The 19454-nt window shown below is 40.3% G+C and overlaps 1 protein-coding gene across 8 annotated transcripts in view; it reads left to right on the forward strand.

The window, feature by feature from the left end:
• gria3a (glutamate receptor, ionotropic, AMPA 3a) overlaps positions 1-19454 on the forward strand; it is a 78320-nt gene that overhangs the window by 52107 nt on the left and 6759 nt on the right. For 5 of the 8 annotated variants that reach the window (XR_010095146.2, XM_063488091.1, XM_063488093.1 and 2 more), the window contains 5 exons: positions 1132-1338; positions 3631-4004; positions 6451-6649; positions 14526-14773; positions 15503-15617. Coding sequence is in view for 7 of the 8 variants with exons in the window: in XM_063488091.1 (XP_063344161.1) it covers positions 1132-1338; positions 3631-4004; positions 6451-6649; positions 14526-14773; positions 15503-15617 (1143 nt within the window). In the remaining variant the exon portion in view is untranslated. The remainder of the gene's footprint in view (positions 1-1131; positions 1339-3630; positions 4005-6450; positions 6650-14525; positions 14774-15502; positions 15618-19454) is intronic. The other 3 variants (XM_063488097.1, XM_063488092.1, XM_063488096.1) reach the window with 1 other exon arrangement.

Consider the following 19454-nt stretch of genomic DNA (forward strand, 5'->3'; position numbering starts at 1 on the left):
CATTGCATTATTTTTTCTCTCTGCCAGACATGATTTTGATTTGAACAGAAACCAATTATTGTTTTTAGAGGCATCACAGTCATCTCATTAACTTCATGTTGTTTTTATTACTTCCCATGACATTAAAGAAAACGTTTAATGAAAGGACTACCTCGCTTTGTTGGGGTGCAGTTCTTTCATTTTTTGTCTCACCATAACACCGAAGACTGCGGAGCGAAAGGGATGTGGAAGTCTAAAGTTCAACAGGAGCCATGCTGTTGAATGCTCCAAAAACATCAGCAAAAGCCAACAGTCTCCCGTGAAGAAATCGCATTTATTCTGTTCTATTAAGCTGAATAACCTCTGAAAACATGTGTGTGCCATACGACAAAGTAAGTACAGCTTTGCTTAATATCCCCCCCCCCCAAGGTGACACTGGTTCATCTTTAATGGCAAACATGTTTTGGATGTTACATGTTGGAGGAATGATACAACAATCAAGGCACAGAGGCAAAGCATATTAGCATAATCGAGGCGATGAGCAGATTATTTTATTGTCGTAATGGAACAAATAAAAAAAAGCAAATTGAACCAGCTTTAAACTACTTTTGTGGTGTGATTCAGACCTTTTTAAAAAAAAAAAAAAAAAAAAGTTGTTCGATGAAATGAGGTAATCTCCATGTGTTTGATGTCTTTAATCTCTCTGCTGCCACTGACGTTTACTTTATGAACTGGAAAAGTGCTCCATTCAGCTCGTCCTGCCCCCTGTGCCTTCGCTGATGCAAAGCACACGCAACCCCCCGCCTATTGCCCATTTCTGCAGATTTAGATTTTTCTGGATCAGGTTAGCATGAGGGAGGCCCGACATCCTGCTTTGCACTTTGCACTCAGTTATAGATGCTTTGCTTCTCCCGTCGGTGCAGTCGGCCTAGTCCCCCCTGCCACCCACCCCACCCCTTCAGTCCTCCACTTACGTGCCCGTACATGTGTTTAACCTGTGTTTGTCTTTATTTATATGTTCCCCTCATCTGTTCGTGCCCTGCACGTGTGCATGCAGCAGTATCAATAAAGGCCTCATGTGACCCACGTGGTTTGGTCACTGTGGATGTGATCTTGCTTTACCATGAACTCAAAATTATGTCTAATTAACAGGAAGCTCCATATGTGATGTACAAGAAAAACTATATGCAGCTGGAGGGGAATGACAGATATGAAGGCTACTGTGTCGATTTAGCTTCTGAAATTGCAAAACATGTGGGGATAAAGTATAAGCTGTCAGTAGTGCCCGACGGGAAGTATGGAGCCAGAGATCCAGAGACCAAGACGTGGAACGGGATGGTGGGTGAACTAGTCTATGGGGTAAGTGTCAGTCTGCCTGTGTTTCTGTAAACTGTCAGTCTTTTGTCATTGTTTGTGACTCAGCTCGTCACACAAAGCGCATAGTAAAACATCCAGTTTTATCAGATTAACCAAGTTTTTTCTTGACCAAAGTAAGTTTGTCTATAGCCAATTAATCCCTTAAAGCTTCAGTCATATGTCATAGAAAACAGTTTTACACTTCCGCATTTTTCGGATTATAAGGCGCACTGTCGATGAACAGGTCTGTTTTCATACATAAGGCGCACCGGATTATAAGGCGCATTAAGCGAAACAAAACAGTCAGATAAGTCAAACTTTAGTCAACTCATTCTTCTTGCTTCCTCCACTTCCGTACCATTTAATTCTCTAGCAGCTGCTCTATTCCCATGTTGTTGCAGTATATTAATGACTAACTTCGTATTGTGGATGGATTTTCTCAGTTGTTCTCCTGACTGAAGTTTGGTCCGTTTCCAGCATCCTGCCATGCGATTGCATTTGTCCCTAACCATCGGGAACCCTTGCATGACTTTTATCAAGTGGAAAAAAGTTAGCATTCATCCTCCAGCTTCACTGTGCTAATGCTATGCTAACATAGCTGTGTCGCTAGCGATCACGTAGCACAGCATTATATATCAGCTAGCCCAACTTCAGTAACCCTACAAAAGTCACTACTGTTTAGTTTTCTGTCTTCATTTATGTTGGAAGTGAAAGCAGAGCTGTACGTTTTAATTCTTTCAGAATTCTCTCAGTCAGAACATGGTATATCATGTTTAGGTGGAAATTAGCGAGCTAACTTCATGCTAACTTCTAATTCTGTTAAATTTAATGTTTTCATGGATGCCTGGATGTTAAACTTAATCGTTACACCTGGTAAAGCAGTAACGCTGATCATTTTATTAAAGATGAAAGAATTTAGGCAGTTCTTAACTCTCAGTGATGCCGCAGTGTTCGTTTGACTTTAGGACCTGAAGTGAACTGAATTTTGGACCCAGATTACTCTGTGAGGTGAGGCTTCTGACTACGGTAGCCGCAATGCTCCGACAATCCATCAAGTGGTGCAGCGTCGTAGCTTACCAAAGTCGTACTAACGCATTTTTGACAGATTTTTGTGCGCTATGAACTGCATAAAATCAATTCGAGGTCAGTAAGCACAACCAGAATTCATACATAAGTCGCACTGGATTATAAGGCGCACTGTTGATTTTTGAGAAGATTAAAGGATTTTAAGTGCGCCTTATAGTGCGGAAAATACGGTACATAAGAAGAAATTTAAAACAAAGAAAAATAAACATCTGGAGAGTGACTCAGTTTTAGAAATCCCTCCTTCTCCTGTAGAATCCACTCAACTGAGTTTGTCATGTGTCTCGTGGATCACTCACAGCCGAACTGGCTTGAACAAGACAATTTGCATCTTTTATGAGGCCTCAGCTGCTGAACGAACGATGCTAAAACATCTCACACGGTTGACTGCAAATGTAAAAAGATATGCATGCAGACGGTGATTCAGTGCCTGATTCACAATCTGACACCTGTAGTTTCTGCCGTTATGTCTACAGCAGTATTAATAGCTGGACCGACAGAGATTGCCGTCTATTTTAATTGAACGAGCCGTGACAAGGCCTCATCTAAATTTGTGCATCAACACTAATTTTATATTGCTGCCAATTAACTGCTGGGACGTAAATTCATAATGAACAATAGGCAGCTGCTTTTGCCTAAGACCCCTCCTGAATTTATCAGCGACATGAATCCTTTGTGTTCAGTTTTCTTTAATCTGGATTACGTTACACAGCGCAGTCAGTAAGACCAGAAAAGCAATATTGAAGCAGCAGTCTATTCTGTTCCAGTCACTGCAGACATTTGTCAGCATTTGTTTCTCATACTAACTGATGAGCCTGAAAGGCAAAGCAGAGGATCTGTTGGAGGTGAATTTAACAGGCTGATTCACATTTCATGAACTGCTTACATAAGCTCATCCACCTCTGTCTTCCAACCCTCCGCTTGATTCATGGAGGAGATTTGGATCGAGACAAAGACATTAACAAATGCTGAGTGACTCATTTTTAAATGGCAGATCCCCTCTGAAGAGCTTTATCACAGGTCTGCTATTCAGTATATACTAAGCTGTGCCATTTCACAGTGTTCATTCTGTTTACTCTGTGAATGTGCTGTGAGTTTGAGTTGGTTTGAGGTTTATCAATATTTACTCTTTTACAGAATTTAACACTTTGTTTGGTTATTATTTCTTTTCTGTTAGACTAAATCCCTCTGTGCCTCCTTCCATTTTCACAGAGAGCTGACATAGCTGTGGCACCACTAACTATAACGTTGGTTCGAGAAGAAGTGATAGACTTCTCTAAACCCTTCATGAGCTTGGGCATCTCCATTATGATTAAGAAGCCCCAGAAGTCCAAGCCTGGGGTGTTCTCCTTCTTGGATCCACTGGCCTATGAGATTTGGATGTGTATAGTTTTTGCTTATATTGGTGTGAGTGTGGTGCTCTTCCTGGTGAGCCGTTTCAGCCCTTATGAGTGGCATCTGGATGAAAACGATGAGGCCAAAGACCCTCAGAGCCCCCCTGACCCACCAAACGACTTTGGGATTTTTAATAGCCTGTGGTTCTCCCTGGGTGCCTTCATGCAGCAAGGATGCGATATCTCACCAAGGTTGGTTTGTTGTGTTCACTCCACCACATCTCCGATGTCCTTGTCATCTCTCCTTGCATTTTATAGTCCCATACATCCGTTCCCATCATGCATTGGTGCATATAGGTTATTTTGAGCTTCACTATTAGGGCTGTCCACCTAACCTCATGCTCCACTTCACTGCACTTTCCTCCCATTTCTATATGAGCAAGAAACCATCATCAACTCCTCATCTTTGTGTTTTGAAGCTGCATGCTGGCAGCAATGCTTTGCATCCACAAAATAACTTATATCCACCATGCTGAGGGCTGTAAAATGCACAGGGGTCATTACATTTCATTTAAAGTAGGGGCTTGATTTCCTCATGACTCTTGGAGGGCTACCGTGTTTTTGCTGCATGTCCCATTTTACGGTCATCAACTTGGTGCATATAGGGTATATTGTGTGGAAATGATATCAGTTCCATAACTATATATTTTTCTAACACAATGGCCATCCAGTCATACCCTCTACTCATTCACTCATCCATCCATCCTTTTACTTGTCGCTGTTCTGGCATCTCTGACTTCTTCAAGGATTCTTGTTCTGACACTTCCTCTTATTTGACTTTAGAAGATTGTAGAGAAGCTGGTTGAAGAGCTAAAGCAAGCTAATTTGACCAAGGTTCTCACAGATTTTCCCAACGTTTGATGGAATAATTAAACTGGTCATATGTCAAAGATGTTGTTTTTATTTGATTGAACTTTTAACTCTGAGTTTTTTTTAATGTTATGTTTAAAGCAAAAAGTAAAGAGGCCACCACTCCTGAAAACCTGGAATTTGCAGATTTCGCAGTCTCTAATACCTCACTGAAAAAAATCAATTAAGCAGCAAATGAGGGATTTTATGTTGGCTTCAAAGTACATGCCGTTTTTGAATTAAAACTGCTGATGCTGTAATTTTTGCTAAATTATTCCTTATAGCTCCGACACAGACCAGCAGTTCCCAAGCTACTCTAACAAGAGGAAATGTATTCTCTGATTTCCAATCCTTAATCACACCTTCTGTTGCCTCGAGGGCATTTTTGTGGCTAAAGCTTTAACTCTGGTTCAACCACATTTAGACCAACTAATCTCTTATGGAAATTGATCTTACTGTGATTTTCTTTTCAGGATTAACTCCATTTATGAGCAATTTTCAGATAACACTGGTAGAGTCCTCACACAGCATCTCTGAAACACACTGTAGGTCTGGTGAAGTGACCATGAATACACAAGAACAAAAATATAAAAACTAACTAAGAAAACAATAAATTAAGAGAAATCCAGAGCAGTGCATCTGCAATGCAGGGATTCACTGCGATTGAAGTGCGTCCTCATTTAAACAGAGGAATGAGAGTTCATCTGAGAGCAGCCGAGTCAGTATGTGTGTGATCGTTAAAGCAGAGGACCAGAGAGAATAGTCAAATTTGAAATTACGTACCCGGGGTTGAACTGCGAGGCACGGATTTGAAGTTGGAGCCTTTACTCTGCTGTGAAAACTGTGAAGAATTGGTTAAAGACCAGAGAGCAGGATGGGAGTATCTGTGTGATGAAGTGGTTTGGCTTATCATAGCCTGACTTCAGCAACAGACTCGTGGTCCTTATACTTCAGAGTTGTCCTCTCTGGTCTTAAATTGTAGGTAGAGAGCCATACATCATTTTAAACTACATCAAAGCATAAAATAAACCACAGCTACCTGGCACAATAAAAAGTACTCTGCGCTGTTTGACATTAAACTGCAGAGAGGAGCTCGCTTTAATTCATCAAAGAGATTTTAAAAGAAATGATAAAACATGGCAGAGCTCGGGCTAATTGTGGACCAGAGATTCTGGAGCATCACGGGTCTGACAGCCTTGGGGCGGCTGTTGGGCTGGGTACTCCTGGATGTCCGGGATGGCTGCACACCTGAAATAGTTCCAAAACTAAATGTGGACACACTTGCACTGAGTTAATGAGGCTCAGTGATTACTTTCAGAGAGTTAATCAGCGGTGTGCGCTAGCTATATCAGGTATTCAAGATTGTATTAGCATGCATCAACAGAGATGTGTGGAGAAATTCTCCTTAGTATCTTCTTCTACTAGGTTATCAGGACCTGTCATTATTTTCTGTCATATATATTCTGTTACAGAGGTAGATGATGGCCAAAGTTTCAAATCATGAGCAGCAAAGACTGCTCTAAGCACTAAAACAGCTGGTTTCAGACAGTGATAAGGTTAGAAAAAAAAGGGGGGGGGGGGGGGGTTAAAACTATGAATGATGCAGATGTACCTTATTAGAGTCAAAGAATATTGAGATGGACAAAGAACCCCAATATAAACCTCTAGACAAAAACGGGAGACACGGTGGGAAACGATCCCTTCCTCCCCAACGTGTTGATGCGAGCATGCTGATTTCCTGTTTCTACCTCTGCTCTTTTTTTCCTTTTCCTTTTTTTACTCCTCTCAGGTCTCTGTCCGGCCGTATCGTGGGAGGAGTGTGGTGGTTTTTCACCCTCATCATAATCTCTTCCTACACGGCCAACCTGGCTGCCTTCCTCACCGTGGAGAGGATGGTTTCTCCCATTGAGAGTGCCGAGGATCTGGCCAAGCAGACAGAGATCGCCTATGGGACTTTAGACTCCGGCTCCACTAAGGAGTTCTTTAGGGTGAGTGTCTCAAATGTCTGTCGCTATCCTGCTGCTGCACTGTATAACCGGACCTCTTTTTAGGTGAATAAGCCTCTATAGCTGTGCTGTGTGGTTTGAGTCATTACCTGCCAGGTAAATAAATAAATCCAAAGACTAATTACTAAAAAAAAACCTTAAACTACTTTTTCTTGATGCAGCACTTTCAAACTACTGAAACCAGACCAACTGTATAACTACATCTAATTAATTCATTTTAAAACCTAAAAGAAATTAAACATTAGTAAAAACACAAACAGCTGAGAGACAGTTGCATGTGTTTCTTTTGTTTATTGATTTAAAAGTGCTGCCCTGAAATGAATAACTATGCTGAGCTCATTTTTCTTTCAGAAAGGAGCATCAGTCCGCCTGTGACTGCCACTGAACTAAATGATGGCATTAGGCTTCAGAGGCAGCGCCTGTTATCAGCCTGTTCACAAATCCATTTTGTCCACAAAATTAACTTTAGTTATCAAAATAATTTTTCCCAGCTTTTTGGCAAAAGGAATAATTCAGCTATGAAACTGGGACAGTAATGCTTCCTCGTGCGGCCATCTGCAGTGCCATTAATCAGACTTTGATTAGCCTCACTGTGTCTTCGCTAATTTACTCAAAAGTGCTTCAGAAGCAAAAAGAAGAAGTACAAAAATAAATGCCTTATAAAAAGAAACAGATCAGGCAACTGGTTAGTGTTTATCGTTTAGAAAAGCAGGTAAGGTAATTTAAAAGCCTACATGTTAATTAATGCTATTATCATTTTGAAACTGATGTATCTGATTGTGTAGATGTAGCTCTGTCTTAGCTTCTTAATCGCTGCCAGATCTAAGATGTCCTCAGGAGGATGTAGTGAAATGAAATGATTGTTCAGTCTGATTATCGAACACGTTTTTGTCTGTCTTTGAAACTTTGGAAAAACTTTAAAGAGAAACTAGAAAATGTCATTATAATTCCAATTTGCTGGCCTCTGTCACAAAACTGCAATCTCACAATAGACGCCCTATTCCTTGGAAATGGAAATGTCATTCACATCCAATGTCCAGCTCTGAGCTGTGTCTATTTTTAGTCCCAGTCGTTCTCTTGGTGTGATTGCTTGGAGTGAGTCTGAGACATTTCAGTATATACAAACCCAGCTCTCCCTTTAGACTCGAGAGTGATCGGGATGCTTCAGACGGCATCATTTCACAGTTATGAAACCACATCCTACAATCTCTTCTGAGATTTACAGACAGCATAAATACAGCATGTTTCTCTGTGTCGGGTTGGGTTATTTGCTGCTGGCTGGAGGGCTTTCTTGTTAGGACAGAGTCAGTCCAAGCATAATCAAATTAAAGCATGCATGCAGAAAACAATCGCAGACAAAAGAAGAAAAGATTCTGATTATATTTTAACTTCGGGATGAAAGAGCCTTGCCTTTGTTTATCGTGTTTAACTCCAGTGAGGGAAGGGTTTTGCAGGGATCTAACCAAGTGTAATATCTGACCCAAGAGGTTTACAAAGGTGTTCAAGCAGAATAGCTCGATCTGCTGTGCAAAACTGACCCCGAGGTCTGAAAGCACTGAAATGGAGCAGTCAGTGTGATCGGTGCCAAGGAGGTCATCTGTAACTTGATGTCTCCTGCATTAAATGAAAGTGTGAAAAATGGGCCTATTTAGAAAAGTGTCATGGTGCAAAGGAAATCTTCGTCCCAAAAAGTTGAGGCCGACTGGGAAATGAGTCTCGACTCGTCTGTTTGGGAGATTTAGAAGGATGTGGTTTTCGATAAAAATGCAAAATAAAACAGCAAGTCACTTATCTGTCAGAAATTCAGTTTAATTTTACTGGGTTATATCCAAACTCAGCTTGTACAAGGCTGTTGTTATAGCTATAGACAGACAGAAGTGTGGTGGAGTTGAGTTTGCCAGTTTTAAGTTGTTCCTATTATCCATATCTGCGCTCAGTTCAGTTCCACCAGCCGACTGGAGTCTTTCAGTGTGGCGTTTCAAGCTTCCTCCTCCAGTCCAAAGACATGCATGTTAGGTCAGCTGGGGATTCTAATTTGGATGAGAGTGTGTTAGCTCTGCGATACACTTGTGACACGCCTCTTGCCCTGTGACAGCTGGGATAGGCTCCAGCGCCTCCACAACCCCGACTTGGATAAGCAGAAGTAAATAGACGGCTGGAAAACAGAAGCCGTTGTCTATTTGCCTTATTCGCTTATCATTCTGCAGTATATTACAGATGATTGACACATCTAGCAGCCTTAAAAAATATCTCATTCACATCTGTTGAATGAGACATTTTTTACAAATAGATATTAAATTGAATATTTTAGTGGCTTCCTGGTGAGTCATTGCATTGAAGGCAGCACCATAAGCAGCAGTTCCTCTCTGTAGATGCTCTAATCTGTGATGTATTAGACAGGATGTGATTTATCAAAGGTGTTCCTGAGGAGATAATTGACAGACATGCAGTGACTTTGTCTTGAGTGAAAAATATGGGCTCTTTCTGCATACAAACTGGAAATGCCAATGCAGAGGAGCGTTTCTGATGAAAGGTTTTTGAAATCTGGAGATTAGACACTAATGATTAATAGGAGCTATCAATGCCTTTCAGCCTGATCATCAAAGAGGATGTATCACTTAATACAGATAATACATGCTCCTTAGGGCTCATAATATATGATAATAACCAGTATGCTAATAATTAAACTTACGTTTTAATTATTTGTTCTGGTCCTCAGAAAGGTTTTTTGTCAAGCCCCTCAGCTTTATAAAGCATTGCAGAGGTAGTTTTATTTAAAATAGATGCAAATTTCTCATATCTATTTTGTGTCTTTCTTTCTGCCATTCTGCCATTTAAACCTTCCATTGTATATGGAGTTGTATAAATATGTATAATATTTAAAAAGATAAGTAAAAACATTTTTGGAGACATTTTTGGAACTACACCTATTTGCTACTTGTGGACTAATTAGGAAGTTAGCTTAGTATGAATAGACAACTACTGTACAGCTTGGTTCTCTCCAAACCTAAAAAAATCAATTTACTAGTATCATTAAAGTTCATTAAAGCATTAAAACCGTATGTAATGTCACAGACTGGTTTGTGAACAACTGTTCACAAAAGAGACCATAATTGAATGATAGTGTTGTTTTTTTATGCTGATTATAGCAAGCTTGTTTAACAAGGTACTGAACTGTCTGTGGGACACAACCTGTCTCCAATCAGTCAGTCTAACTAAGACTGACTGCAGTCTCTCTGAGACAGATTGGCGAATGTTTACAAATAATTGTCTAATCTACAAAGGTGGATAGATTGCTAACATGCTGCAATCAGTCATTCTGTGCTGATTAGTGCATCTCTTTGCAATTCAGTGGTTGCATTCTAGTTCTAATCCTTTATAAAAGTATTGTTGCCGGAGGTTTCTTCTGCCGGAGGTTTCTTCCTGTTAAAAGGGAGTTTTTCCTTCCCACTGTCGCCAAAGTGCTTGCTCATAGGGGCTCATATGATTGTTGGGTTTTTTTCTCTGTATGTATTATTGTAGGGTCTACCTTACAATAAACAGTGCCTTGAGGCGACTGTTGTTGTGATTTGGCGCTATATAAATAAAATTAGAAAGTAGAAAGTAGCTGCCATGCCATTTTTCACTACATCACCATTTGTGGAGAAATTTATGAATTTCAGTTTCAAATCAATAAATTTTTGGCTCGACTCTGAATGGAAGTACTTAATGGGAATTTCTTTCTATGCAGACAGCAACAGAGTTGCAATTTTTGCAGATTTGTCACAGTTAATCACCATATTACCAAAAGCAGATTTCATGTAATCGCCAACTTGACCCCATTCAGTTGCAAAATGATCACTCAATTTAACAAGTTAAACCATATAAGTATTACCTCCCTGTACAGCTGCTGGCTGTATAGCGAGAGATCACAGCCACTCTATATATGAGGTGTAAATATGTTTATTATTGTTGTGAAGTTCTGAAATTTTAACGTAGAGGTTTAAGAGGATTGACTCTTGGCACAAGGCTCAGGTGGCCAGATTTAAGAAACCACTGTTAGCTTCACTTCTTTACAGCGTGTTCATTTATTCTCTTCACAAACAGAAATGATTCAAATCTGCTATATATTATAGGTATTGGGATATTTTGTGATTAATTTTTGCACATAATCTGTCCTGAGCTTCACTCTCCAGTGTGCAACAGTTTACAGAGTATGGTAAACTGAACCAACTAAATTTAGCTTGTTGCATTTCACTGTGTTGTGTACAGTGATCAGATGTTAGAGTGGGGAAACGAGCGCATGAGCGAAGCAATATTAAAGATGGTTGGGGATCATTTTAATAACAGCTTTGTGCTAAATGAGCCATGCTCCTGTTTGGTTGCTTTCTTAATTTATTTCCACTGATCATGAACATACAGTAAATGAGTTGTAATTATATCCTTAACCATGCATGTAACTAAATATTGAACGCCGCTATATAAAAACACCAAAAAGAGTGCACATGCTTTGCTTTGGCCCGTTGTCTTCGTTTTGAGATGCCAGCAGCGTGTCAGACACGCTCAGGGCCATGAGTCACTCTTAGCTCTGTCAGCTGCTGAAAGATAAACTGGTTGCTGGAAGAAGGACTACTTCATTTTCAGAATGGATGATGGGCAGTAAACCCAAATTTCTCACTGGCCGGAGGACGTGACCAGCTTGTCATATTCTCGATGTTGTGGTTACACCAGTAATTAATTGAGAATAATTTGTCTCAGTTAAGCCACCGTGGTGAGAAGATTTTGCAGCGCTTATATCAGTTTGACAGTGTGAGGAGTTTCACAGATTTCCGCACAGATGACCGGCCTACTTCTGACAAGCATACATTTACATGCAACCCAGAGAAGAATTGCAGTTTGCTCACTATGGTCAGACCTGTCATCAGCTATTATTGTCATGCTAACAGTGTTTACATGAACACTCCACTGAACTGAAATCGTGCATATGTCAAGAATGATTCACTTACTAGCCCGAGCCCACAATCCATTACATATCTGGTGAATTATTTATGTTGCCGTACACGTTGCCGAGCTGATACAGTTTGTCAGTTCACTCTGATGTTTTCATTTACTCTCACCTAATAGAAATAATGGAAGACTGACTCACATGACTACTGAACATACAATCTGGAATAAACCGGTCGCACAGACGCTGTTAATAAATATGAGTTCAAGCCAAAGTTCCCTCTGAGATTCATCTCTCACAGCTAAGTGCAGGTCGCATTAGCCCAGTTTAATGTAGCCTCGTTTTTTTCCCGTCTCTTCTCTATTGTAGACAGCTGTGTACTCCTACTCCCTGGTGCCCAGCGATCAGCCTCTCGCTGGCCATTTTTAGCAGCGTACTGAGTGTCAGAGTAGGGCCGTGCTGTGCATGTCTGTAGCTGCTCCAGCTGGCAGCTGACTGGGCCACAGAGGTGAAGCCGTCAGACTTGAAGTTAGCGGGTCAAATAAGTTAAAGAAGATGCCATTACAAAAGGAGTTCTTGACACTGTCAAAGAAGAGTGTATTTCAGATCACCCATGGACAGCATGTGAAGAAGAAGTACTAGAAAGGTTTTTTTTCCCCTTTTTTGTTTTCCTGGTGAGTCACAACTCGTGTTATTTCTGCGTTTGTGGTACAGTTGGTGTGGATGCATACTGATCCATACTGAACACTAAAGCCAAAACAACAAAAAGACAACCTGCTGATTTTTCAGGTATTTAAAAATAAATAAAAGGGGGGGAAAAAGCTGTGCAGACGCCTGACTCAACCAGTCATTTTAGAGATTTAAAAGGAGTTAAAAAAGATTTTTGTAGCTTCTGTAGCTTCTTTTAAGTGCAGGTGGACTGATGCAGTTCCTTCTTGACCTTAAACATGTCAAAGTAAAGCAGGCTCCAAAATCAAAACACATGCACAATGTGTTGCATGCATATATAGTGTTAGCAACTAAGTTTGAATCCCTGACTTAAATACTTAAAAATCCATCCATCCATCTGGAGCCTCATCTCAGCTACCATAGGGCGGGAGGCGGGGTACCCTCTGAACAGTAACACAATAATTCAGACTCACATTCACACCTATGGGACATTAACCATCAACAGTTACCCTAACTCCACTGACTGCATGTCTTTGAACTGTGGGAGGAAGCCGGAGTACCTGGAGAGAATCCACACAGACACGGGGAGAACATGCAAACTCCACACACTAAAATTCAAAAACGGTACATAAAAAGCAGCTTGTGTGTTTTTTTTTTATGCATCATTTTCTAACCTTTTATCTTTGCAGCTATTATGTGACACACACTGTGATATTAACATATTTAACAATAATATTCCATAAATAATAACATAATAAATAAATAAATAAAGTGCTGTAAGCCAAAGAGAATAAAGATTGGCTGTTTTACAGGTGAACATGCAAAATAACTCTCTGTTCTTTAGTTTTCAATATATTTTTAGCTGCTGCTTGATACGGTAGATCATGACCTAAACAGCTACATATTCACAGTACCGTCAAATTCAATCCATGCATCGATGTACAAACAGATTGATTTGGATAAAATCTCAACCGTGATGGCGGCGACTGCAGCTGTGACCTGCTGGCAGGAACATAAACTGTGGCGGAGGAGGAGGTCACTCCTGCTTATCGATACTGATACCAAACATGTGCTGCATGTTACTTCTGCTGAGCTGCCAGGTTGTCAGACTTCAGGCTGCTGGCAAGGAGCCCACTACCTCTGCAGCACCGTTTGCACTTAAAGGGTAAATCCACTCTGAATTACAAGCGGCACATGTCTGTTAGTGAAGCGCTCAGTACGTGATGAAATCTGTGAGGTCACAGCAGGTGTGGTAACAGCTCGAAACACCTGCTGCTGAAAATAACCACAGCAGCAGCTATCTTCCCTGCGATTCAGAGCCGAGCTAGTTAGGAGTTTTGGAAAATACACTTACATTCTTGCTGAGTGTTAGATGAAAATATTGATACTACTCATGTCTGTGCACTAAATATAGAGCTGGAGCAGGGAGCTGTGTGAGCGTGACTTCCCTCCCGCTGTCTTGGAGGCGGTCCTAGCCTATATTAGAGGGCAGTTGGCCGGCATAGGAGGGTCGTCAGCTAACACAGCTCACCTGGACCCCTCCAGCCTTTGAAAACTGGCCGCAACTCCTGGCATCAACCGTCTTTAGTGTTTGCACACACACATCCACATGCTGCTGTCCTTTGGCTGAAATGGCTCGTTTCTTCATTCCAGTGTTTTTTTTGTTTGGATGGGGGAGTTTAGTTTTAATCAATTCAATTTTACCTGTCAATCTCTTGCACGTACTCACTACTTGTAACTTTCCCTCAGCCACTTTGTGACTGTTGACAGTCTTGTCACGAGTACATATTGAAAAACTGAGATGTAACCTGTTGATTAGAGACCATCAGAGGTGCCTTGAGGGTATATTTGGTGGCACTAATTGTTCATTTAGCAGCTCGGACCAGAATAAAGCGTTACATTTTTTAGTCTTCACCCCATAAATACAGCAGCTAATAACTCTAATAGGTGTCTGAGGGGGGAAAAGTTGATAATATAATGTTTTTGATAGCTTGGCTGTTTTTTATAGTTGGATGACAGAGTTCTAATAAAGTATGAGAAACATGTGGGAAACAGAAGTTTCAGCCTCTTGCCACACCTCGGTCATTTTGCACAAATCCCGATAACATCCTTGCGGCTCCGGCTCAACACTTAAAGTCCAGACCTGTATCAATATTATCATGTAACTCGGACTCCCAGCAGCTTCATGCGATTGTTTTCATGGTTGTCAGTGTGCACCTTGACCTTAACTGTCTCTCTCTTCTCTCTTTGTTCCCCTGAATGCAGCGCTCCAAAATAGCAGTTTATGAGAAAATGTGGTCGTACATGAAATCTGCCGAACCCTCAGTGTTTGCCAAGACAACACCAGACGGGGTTTCCCGGGTACGAAAGTCGAAGGGCAAGTTTGCCTTTCTTCTCGAATCCACTATGAATGAGTACATAGAGCAGCGGAAGCCATGCGACACCATGAAAGTGGGCGGCAACCTCGACTCTAAGGGCTACGGTGTGGCCACACCAAAAGGCTCTGCATTAAGGTGGGTGGGATATTATAACAATATCCTCCATGTTGTTATAGTATTCCACCTACCCTGATGTTTCCTTTTCTCATCCTCTTCTTCTTAAGCCCTTTGTTTTTTTTCCAAGTGCATCTCCGAGTGAAACATGTTATGAGTTATCTGAATTGAATCACACACATTGAGCCATTTTTGATTTCCTGTCCCACGTATCTAGTTTGTGTCTGTTGTTTTCTCCTGTTTCTTCAGGTTATCAGTATATTAGTCGCATCGACGTGCGCACGTGCCACTTTCCCTCCATCCTCTCGTTTGTGTTGTCTCTTCTCCTTCTCACCTTTCCTCTCTTCTCATTTCTGTGGTGCCCCCCTTCCTTTTTCCCCTTTCTTTTCTTTTTAAAAATATTTCTTGAATTAATTTGCTAGTTACAATGCTGGTCTGTCAGTTGTGATGAATGTTAAGCTGCATGCTAGATGTTCTTGTTTCTAAATGATCAATGACAGAATGTCCCCATCCCGCACACTTCAGTTACAAGCAATGTAACCCTCCATGCCACCTCTCTAATATTTAACGTTTTCTTTGCTGTAAAAATGCTTCTTACCCTTCCACACCAGTGAAATTCTTTACCAATTTGTCCCTCCCGTGCTCCCCCTATGAACCATTGATATTTATCACTATTTCTTACTAATATTCTATATTAGATTTCTCACGGACCTGTTCATTTTCTTACAAGTTATGTTTTATCGTTTCAAGAAATGCTGTTAACCTGGCAGTGTTAAAACTGAATGAGCAAGGCCTCTTGGACAAATTGAAAAACAAATGGTGGTACGACAAGGGAGAGTGCGGCAGCGGGGGAGGTGACTCTAAGGTCAGCCTCAATGTCACCAAAGTCGGGTATCCTAGAACAGAGTAATCGGCAAGGCTGTCGTCACGGAGTGTAGCATTTGGGGCCAATCACGTGTTTAGAAGTTACTCGTCATTACCTGTAGCTTTACTATTTTTTATTATGCAACAGTGATCAACTGGGAACCCTTTGCTTGGCTAATGGAGGAGGAAAAAAATGTGAGATAAACCAGAGGTATGTGACGCAGGAGGTAGGAAAGGCAGTGGGTAAAGCTGTGCTCGTGACAGAGTAGTTTTTGGTCTGTGGTTATGAAAGACGGAAACTTTAATTTTTCTTCTGTTTTTTTATATCTACAGACCAACATGAATGTTCTTTAAAACTAACACTAGAAGGAGTGAATAAAATGTACGTGCACTCTCCAATCTGCTGCTTGAACCGCTAGGGCAGGCACAGGAAACAGCGTTGTCTTGAGGGGACTAAGCATTGCAGGCAAACGTGAGAATTCTAATGACAGAGTGACGACTAATGATCCAAACTTTTTTTTTTTTGTCCGACATCCTCTCACTGAAATCCAGAGTAAGACTGACAGAAACCTTTGCTTGGTCTTGATCAAAGACCAGTCAAAGAACTTTCACTGGCCATCCTGACCTGGCAAACCCTTCAACGGTAGAGTGTAAGATACGACCAGGGGCTCCATTTGTGCAAGAGGATTTGATTTGTGCTTTCATCTTCTCACCAAGTTACTGTTTTGTAATAGGTCTGTGAAGGTTCTCAGTCATCCAGGTCATCCTGGTCTAAGGAGCTTGGAAAGAAAAGCGTCTGGACTTCTTTAAGTTGCTTGAAGACGTTTCACCTCTCATCCGAGAAGCTTCTTCAGTTCTAAGGTCAAATGGCCAATTGTCCCTCTTTGGGGGGATACTCCCACTGGGTTTAAATCTGGGACTCTCGGCCATTTGACCTTAGAACTGAAGATGCTTCTCGGATGAGAGGTGAAACGTCTTCAAGCAACTTAAAGAAGTCCAGACGCTTTTCTTTCCAAGCTCCTTAGACTGTTTTGTAATAGCTAAAAAGTGTAACTGTGAATTTTGTGAAGATGCATTCAGCCCTGAAAGTGAGACTATGCAGACACATACAGGACAATGACATGCTGGATTTATCACAGGGGCGTAATTTCCGGGGGGGTTATGGGGGTTACGCCCCCCCCCCCCAATAATCAGACCCAACCAATACAACTCCCCCAATAAAATTATGAATTATCTTGAATTATCTTGCATAAATAGACTGTTGATTTTCTTTACTCATTTCAGGTATTACCAGGAAAATTGTTGCATGTTTAATCATCTGGGAATTTACCCAGATTTATTTATTTATTGAGACCGAGATCTTCGCCCCCCCAATATTCAGCACAAAGTTACACCAATGATGTATCCTTTTCTTGTTTATCTGTCACATGATAAAACTCACACTAGATGTAATTCAAAGCTCATTACATTGTCTTTGAAAGGTTATGTAGTCTCACTTTCCATGTTAAGTTAAAACAAAAAAGAGAAATTAAATGATAATAGAGGACATTAGCTAATTATTACTGTAAAGCATGTCTTGCTTTTTCATACTGTGTGCACGCGCATACTAACTTACATCACTTCAAACTTTGCAGAGGAGCTGCAACCTTTCTTTGCACATCAGTGTCTTTCAAATATTGACACTGATGACATATATATATATATATATATATATATATATATATATATATATATATATATATATATATATATTTCCCCCCCTTAATCAAATCAGTTGTACAAACTTTCCATAAATGAGGCCCCTGATCTTTTGTTTTAGACACCAGGATCTAGACTCTGGATCCATCTCTGCCTCTGCTCTTCAGCTTGCATCATGAACAAAGTACACTTGACATATTATGAGAGAAGAGACAGGACGAACTTTCCTGTTACTGACTCTGGTCGTCCCATTCCTGAGTGAGCAGGATATGGATACTGCCAGAGGGGGTAACGCAAAGAAACCGTCTCCTCTCACTGGCAACTGTCCTCTGTCCCTTTATGTCCGGTTAGAAAGAGAGCAGCTGATCAGTGCAACAGTATCACTCCGGACTGCCACATTTCTTTGTCCTTGTTTCACTTTCAGAAACACCAGTGTTGGCAATTCAGCAATAATATGGAGATATATTGTATGTAAAGACCACTGCTGTTATCACTGGGAGTCCTCAAATGAAATTCAGCACATACATGTATATGTATAGACTACATATTACATATATTTTAAAATGTTTTCATGTTTTTCTACTCTGAGATATTCTAAATTTATTCAGTGAAGCTGAACTAATTTAAACCTTTTATATTTGTTCCTGTGGGTTATTTTGGTGTTGAGTGATTTTGCATGAGTTTTTTATGTTCTTCTTTGCTGTCTTGAATGTTTTCCCCTCTTTTCTGTATTCCTGTCCTGCAGAGAGTGTGAAAGGTAAAGTTATGAGGTCACTTAAATCACACAGTAAAAGAATCACCTGTGCAAATTTGTATCAAATCCTACAAAACACTAAAACTTGTGAAATTTTAAATTCCACATGTCTTAGCATAGAACCAAGCATAAGCAAAAGGGGTGAACCCACACCTCTTTGATGGAGGCACACTGACGCTGGAGATTAATTATTTAGCTTCACAAATGTAAGATGTTGTATTCCATTGCAACAGCCTGTACAGGTGTTCGTTATATTCTTTTTTAGTCCCGCACTTTGTCACGGGGGTTGGGCTTATACTTCTTTTAAGGACTGATGCAATGAAAATCCTATTTCATAAGTCAGCTACAGATTTCACATGTGTCTCTGCAGACAGATTTAGGCTGTTTTCGCATACATTTGTTAAGATTCCTGGAGGAAATTATGCCTAATAATCACAGATTTCAATGAAATCTAATTGACACCGGATGCATCATTAATTTCCCTTTTAAATAATTAGGCAATCAAAAGTGAGATAAAAACAGGCATCTGTGGACTATAACAATGAACCATATTGGGTTTTTGTTTTTTTCACGTTAAAATAACATTTTTGAGTATTTATAGCATGCCAGCTGTTGAACGATTAAGACATGTAACAGGGAAGTGGCCTGACAGTACTGTCGCATTTTTTAACATTTAAGCAAATCAGAGAGTTGAAAGCTGTCAAGTATGTAGGTGGGCTGCACAATCTTTTGTATTAAAAATTATAAATACAAATAAGGGAGATAACTGGCAGAAAGTGGTGAAATGTTATATAATGCACAGTTCTAATAGCTTCAAGCAGATCTCAGTGTGTCCTTCAATCCTCACTTTCTGCAGGCTCCCATAACAGGAAGCTGGTCTGTAAACATAATGATCGGCAATCTGCTGAAACACATTTGTGACATAATGTATAAAATGTGTCACCATTCAATTGAATTAGTGAAACTGTTGACAATATAAATGTTTGTATAAAAAATTTATATATATATATATATATATATATATATATATATATATATATATATATATAAAATAATCTGTTTAAAATATAAGAAGCTAATTCTGCAGTGCTGCTTTTATTTTATTTTATAGCATATTACTAAACCCAGTGAGTACTGCTGGCAGCGATATATTTTTGGCTTTCAGTTTAATTTGGAGCATTTGTTGTAGAAAGGATCTCTGTTTGCTTTAAATGTGAATCAGTCTGATAGATCACCCTTTTTAACTGTTTGGGTTCGCTCTCAGTGGAGCGAGCCGTGAAATGCTATTACTTCAGAGGTTTGGGACAGCTCCCAGTGTTTGTCTCTTTGACAGTAAATGACAGGTTGAGTTATTTAGCAGTACACACCACAATGCAGCCAACTGTG

The sequence above is a fragment of the Pelmatolapia mariae genome, linkage group LG10_11, assembly GCF_036321145.2.
Source record: "Pelmatolapia mariae isolate MD_Pm_ZW linkage group LG10_11, Pm_UMD_F_2, whole genome shotgun sequence".
NCBI lineage: Eukaryota > Metazoa > Chordata > Actinopteri > Cichliformes > Cichlidae > Pelmatolapia > Pelmatolapia mariae.